General features: G+C 45.7%; 1 protein-coding gene across 1 annotated transcript; it reads left to right on the top strand.

Annotated features, from left to right (window-relative positions):
- Window positions 1-3,020: 3,020 nt before the first annotated feature.
- LOC308427880 (pulmonary surfactant-associated protein A) lies at window positions 3,021-5,038 on the top strand (the record flags this gene model as incomplete). The annotated part of the gene is made up of 4 exons (XM_080926147.1): window positions 3,021-3,192; window positions 3,390-3,509; window positions 4,224-4,301; window positions 4,662-5,038. 4 exons carry the CDS (start codon window positions 3,021-3,023, stop codon window positions 5,036-5,038), a joined length of 747 nt encoding a protein of 248 aa, XP_080782273.1.
- Between the last annotated feature and the right edge of the window lie 1,449 nt (window positions 5,039-6,487).

Here is a 6,487-nt window from a genome sequence, read left to right as displayed (position 1 = left end):
GCCTCAGTCCCCATTCCCACGGTTTATTTCATTTTTTCATATAGTCTCTTACTAGGTTGTCTAGGCTGGCCTTGAACTCACTCTGTAACCCAGGCAAGCCTTGTGCTTTCAATCCTCCTGCCTCAGACTCATCTAAGTCTGTTATAGGCCTATGCCACCAGGTTCATCTATTTCAGAAATACTTAGTCCATTGACATCTAAGAAAGTTATTAGTAAGTAAACCTTTTTGTTTGTGAGTTCTTTGTTTGCTTGCTTTTTATTTATTTATATGTTTTTTTTTAAGTTTCATTGATGTTTTGCCTGTATGTATGTCTGTGTGAGAGCGGCAGATCTTCTGGAAATGGATGTTAGAGATGTTGTGAGCTACCATGTGGGTGCCAGGAATTGAACCTGGTTCCTCTGGAAGAGCAGTCACTGCTCTTAAGCTTCTGAGCCATCTTTTGAGCCCCATGATTGCTCACTTTCTGAGACAGGATTTTATTTTGTAGTCCAGGATTTGCCACAATAGGTAAGATCTCACTAAGACGAATAGCTGCCTTTTGAAATGTGTTGTCTGGGAATCAAGCATTTTGTTATAGAAAAAATGAATTAACATACATTTTATAAACTCCATCATTCAAAATGTGTAGGCCAATGGCCTTACCTGATGTATCAGTATTATTATCTAATTCCAGATTATTTTTTATCATCCCTCCAAAGAAACCCTATATTAAACAGTCCCTCTCAGCTTCTCTCTTCCTTGCCTGCTGGTAGTGAGTTTATTTTCTGACTGGATGACTTGCCTACCCTAGGCATTTAATATAATTAGAATAATTCAGGGCAGGAGAGATAGTTCAGTGGTTAAGAGCACTGACTGCTCTTCCAGAGGTCCTGAGTTCAAATACCAGCAACCACATGGTGGCTGACAACCATCTGTAACGAGGATCTGATGCCCTCTTCTGGTGTGTGTGAGGACAGTGACAGTGTACCCACATACATTAAATAAATAAATCTTTTTTAAAAAAAAAAAAAAAAGAATGATTCAATTTATTGCTTTTTGTATCTGCCATTTAGCAAAATGCTTTCAAAGTTTACATTCATTCTTTCTTATGGGTAAATAATGTGCCACCACATTTTGTTTGCTCATCCCTGAGACAGGAATAAACACAGGGGTTGCTTATATCTTTCGATATCAACAGCTATGTACATGTGTTGGAATACCTATTTCCAATTATTTTAGGTGTACAACTAGAAATTGAATTGCATCATAAGAATAATATTTTTTGACGCATCTTTTGAAGGAGCTTCTATGTTGTCTTCTGAAAGCACTGTACTATTTCCCGTTTGAGCCTTCCAGGTTCTTTGTGTGCTCAGCACCTGCTGCTCTGCCTTTTGCTTGTTGGTTGCGGTCATCTGAGTGTCTGGATCACAGCATCCAATTATAGTATTGGTTTGTCTTTCCCAGGTTGGCAGTGGTGTCGAACCCCCTTTGATGTGTCCGTTTGTCTATCTTCCTTGCATGTTTGTGGGGGTACAGTCATGCCTGTGACACTGCACACATAAGAAAGCAGGGGGACAACATTAAGTGTCTGTCCTCACTGGCCACCTTGTTTCATATGGGGTCTGCACTGCCACCAAGCACTGCAGGCTGGGTGACAGGAGATTCAGAGGGTTCTCCTGTGTCCACTTCCTGTCTGGACAGAGGACAGCTGGGACACAAGGTACCACCGAGCACCTTCCATGTCCTCGGAATGCAACCTCAGGCCCTCACACTTGTGTCCCAATGAGTCCTTCTTGATGTTGTCCTGGGAATGCAACCTCAGGCCCTCACACTTGTGTCCCAATAAGCCCTTCTTCATGGTGTCCTGGGAATGAAGTGCTTTACCCAACGAACCAGCTCTTTAGCCCCATCTTCACACTTTATTTTTATTCTTAAAAATACTTTTTTTAAGTCTTTCATTCCCCTTCTTAACTTCATTTAATTTCGTGTGTTTTTATTTTGTAAACAGTTTTGTGTGTGTGTGTGCGTGTGTGTGTGTGTGTGTGTGTGTGTGTGTGTGTGTGTGTGTTGCTCTGTTTTCTTCCTCTTTTCTCCTCCCCTGGTAGTGGATCTTTATCAGACCCCAAAGAGGCTTTCATTTCGTGCTACTAACCACATGAACAGAAGGTGACCTTGACAAGACAAACCCTGGAGTTTCCCCTCTGCAGCTCTGTGGTCCCCTCAAGGGTTCTAAGTGCTCTTCTTGTGAAGTGCGCTGAAGGAAACTGAGCTATGTACACAAGATGGCTGCTTCCTGCCAAGCCCTCCTTTGTGATAGGGCCTCTGAGGGTGGGGAAAGCTGTCAGTCTACACGTCTATAAAGGATGCTGTCCACTTGTCCACTCTGACTCCGGAGTCAGATATCCACACCGCCTGCAGTCTCTGTGTGCAGGTGAGTTTAGTCACCAGCCCCTGGGTAGCCACCGGCGTTGGGTTTCTGGCAGTAATTTCTGGCCACACACTAACTGAGTGCTGACTGGGCAGAAAGGTGCTGCCTGTGACTGACAAATTAGCGGAACTGTGAACCTTCCCATTTCTGAGAACCCAAAAGAATATAATTTAAAATATCAAGGATCAGATGGAGTAATCTGGTGGCTACACACTTCCTAACAGACAGCCCTATTAGGATTGGCTATAGAGCACAGCAGGATTAGCCAAGGTCAGAGAGGTACAGTGAGTTCCCTGGGACTACACAGCAAAGTTATTACAGACAAGAATCTCCTGAGGACTCAGGTCTCTGACTCACCTGAGCTCTTTTCCTCTGTCCAGGAATCTGAAGTCAGAGGCCTGCGGTGTGATTGGGTTAGATGCCGGATGGCGCTGGGGATTTCTGACGGGGGATAGTTTGGGTCCTCTTGGCATTCTTGGCCTGTCGGGTTCTTTTGTGTTCCTGGGTCCTGGGAAGTGTAGCAGGGATGGGAGTCAGAGGAGAACTATGCTGATGCTACAGATTGGCTGGTGGTCCTTCCCTCCCATAGGAGAAGCCACTGGTACAGTAGCCATGTCACTGGGTTCTTTGGCCTTTATCCTCTTCTTGACTGTTGTTGCTGGTATCAAGTGCAATGGGACAGAAATTTGTGCCGGAAGCCCTGGGATCCCTGGCGCTCCTGGAAACCATGGTCTGCCCGGCAGGGATGGGAGAGATGGTGTCAAAGGAGACCCTGGACCTCCAGGTACTGTATGGGAGAACCCATCCTTAGCTCATGGGAAGGACCTGTTTTCTGGTGACCATCTGTTAGGGCTCCAGCTGAAAAGACTTTTCTGTAGTTCTTAAGCTGGAGCATGTGCCTTCAGAGTTCCTGTGGATGGGCAAGTAAGTCACACACATGCTAATGCAGGTCCATATATCTGTGTTCTCTTCACTCTGTAGGTCCCATGGGCCCTCCTGGAGGAATGCCAGGTCTTCCTGGGCGCGATGGGCTGCCTGGAGCCCCTGGTGCACCTGGAGAACGTGGAGACAAGGGAGAGCCTGGAGAAAGGGGCCTTCCAGGTGAGCAGGACCAGGGCCAATCGAAAGTAGTGATGTCACATGAGGGATGGAAGGAAGGGTTCGAGACACACTGCTAAGCCTAAGCAAGAAAATACGAATTTGAAGAGAGAAACCACAGGAGTTTGAATAACTTATTTTAGAGACTGAAAAGCATCATGGCTACTGATTGAGAGATACATATTGTCCTGTAGGGAAAGGGGAGCAGCACTGGAAAGTCTTCTTGGGGGGTTCTTCTTAGGGTAGAGGCTCTGGACATCCTAAAAGAGTAGGCATGGTTATATGGAATCCAGGTAGACATTGTGATCAGGAATCCCACATGCTGACAGAAGTTCCAGGCTGTGAATCAGTATAGTGGTCTATCTGGAGAGTTCAGAGGTCATCATTGTTGGTGGTGGCAGAGTGTATGGGAGGGGGTGGCTTTCATAAGCCAGAAAAACCCCAGTTTTAGATGGACATGAAGGACCAGTCAAGGGATACAGAAAAGTAGAGCAGGAAAGCTGAGCAGGTTCGAGCTACATTAAGATATGGGTTTGCATGAGTCCAGAAGCTCTTCTTCTGGGTCCTTGAAGTGGGGCCTGGGCTCTGCGTATGGCATTAGATGACAGAACTCCAGCCTCGCAGAAGACAGAACACCTGCCTGGAGTTCTGTCATCTAATGCCAAGTGGAGCTCTTCGCTGGATTGCCCCCATTCTGGATGTTTGTGGTCCCCACAGGGTTTCCAGCTTACCTGGATGAGGAGCTCCAGACTGAACTCTATGAGATCAAACATCAGATTCTGCAAACAATGGGAGGTAAGGGGGAGTGCTTGGGGTCCTACCAAGCACACCTCTCTCAATGCTGCCTTATAATTTTCAGTCCCAGGACCTAGAACCTAAATGCCTAACAAATGAGTGTGGACCTGGGGCTGTAGAGAAGAGTTACTCCCGGTATCACAGGAAAGCATGGAAGTGTAGCTTCTAGCAATAACTCATCGTTAGGTGAATGAGAATGGAGAGATGGAGTTTAAGAGTAGTCCTGGGAAAGGATGGGAAAACACCAAGAAAAGCAGAGATGGAGAGATTGTGTGGAGAAAGCTTAAGGGCAAGAGCCTAAGTCAGTGGAGTAGATAAGAAACAGCGATCCATGGCTCTAATCCAGACTCCTTTGCTTAGTCCTCAGCTTGCAAGGATCCATGCTGTCAGTGGGGGATAAAGTCTTTTCCACCAATGGGCAGTCAGTCAACTTTGAAACCATTAGAGAGGTATGTACCAGAGCAGGAGGCAACATTGCTGTCCCGAGGAATCCTGAGGAGAACGAGGCCATTGCACGTATTGCGCAGAAGTACAACACTTATGTCTACTTGGGCATGATTGAAGACCAGACACCTGGAGACTTCCGCTACCTGGATGGGGCATCTGTGAACTACACCAACTGGTACCCAGGAGAGCCCCGAGGTCGGGGCAAAGAAAAGTGTGTAGAAATGTACACAGATGGAAAATGGAATGATAAGGGCTGCCTGCAGTACCGGCTGGCCGTTTGTGAATTTTGATCAAGCAATTATATGAAAAGATAAAACCGCGCACTGTCTTTAAGCCTCTATCCTGATGATCCATCTGGTGTGTAAGATCCTGCAACTACCTTTCAAGCAAATGTACTTGTGGCCTTCAGAATTAGAAGCATCCTTAGTCACCCCCATCTCCCACATGGCCCCCAAACACTTCTCCATCTTCATTAGTAATCCTGAGTGTCCCTCTAGAGGCCCATCTGAGCACTCAAGGCAGCCACTGTCAACCTTGGCTTTCACCATGAGATGGATCGAGACTTTCTTTTTCCTGATGTGGTCTAGTCTATTTATAAATGGTGGCAATGAAGACCCTCTAAATTACACAGAAAGTGCCTGTTCCCTGGCCCTTCTACACTTCTTCTGTAGCTCAATGTCTCAAGATTTAGAAGTCCAGGTTAAACATAAATGATAGCCATAGGGAATTTCTTTGAGATGCCTAGTAGGTGGATGTAGGCCCCTACATATAGGTTGGTATGTATGGCACCTTCCTTGGGTCTGGAAGTGCCAACTTGACCTCTTGACCTAACAGCAGCCACCCTAGGTTTTGAGAGAACCACCTTCCCAGCCCAGACCCTAACTCAAGTAATGTCCTGCTAAAAGACACAGCCTCGGTTCACTTAACATCACCGAGGCATTCGTGATACTAACTGCACTCTATTTTCTCCTCCCCTGAACTCAATCAGCTATTCCATTAAAGACCACTGCATTCCAGGTGTTAGGCCAGCTTCTGGTAAGCTTTGGGCTGTTTTCTTTGAGCCTATTTCTTCTCTATGGATGCAAATAAAATAATTACCAATAACAATTATTACAGCAAAGACTGGTCATATGCTGCATACCAAGTACTTTGACAAGCACTTTTATTATTAGATATCATTTAATCTTTAAATGTGCCACAGAACCAGATTAAGGGGCATGGAAGCTAAAACGGTATTAGGAAAAACATGACATCCGTGCTGATGGCTGGAGTCAAAGTAACGCCAGATATGCACCTATATGGTCTATTTTGAGGAGTGATATTATCCTTTCACCCCTACTCAGTCACTGAGTTGGTATCTACTGTGCCGTGGGTGAAGGTAGGACTCAAGGAACATGAGTCATCCTACTCTCAAAGTATGCTTGGAATGAATTATGTGACCCACCCTAATCTCAGCTAGATAGAATGTGGCCACAACCCACACTGCAGGTATTCACAGGGGTGTAACTATGCCTTGAGGGGACATCCACCTATATGTCTTATCTCTAGAAGTCTCCTGTGCTCCTCCCATCTGACACTCTTCTCACATTTCCATCCTTTCTTGGGCAAAAAGAAGCTCAGAAACAGCCCAATGGCGAACTACTACTTACACTTGCCAAGCTGATCTTTTGACTGGTATGCCAAGGACTCAGCATATAAACTGTTGAGGGTTTCCCAAGATCAAAAGAGCAAGAAAAAGA

Source organism: Micromys minutus (assembly GCF_963924665.1).
Source record: "Micromys minutus genome assembly, chromosome: 12".
Classification (NCBI taxonomy): Eukaryota; Metazoa; Chordata; class Mammalia; order Rodentia; family Muridae; genus Micromys; species Micromys minutus.
Note: the sequence above shows the minus strand (reverse complement) of the source record. Positions and strands in the feature narration are given on the sequence as shown.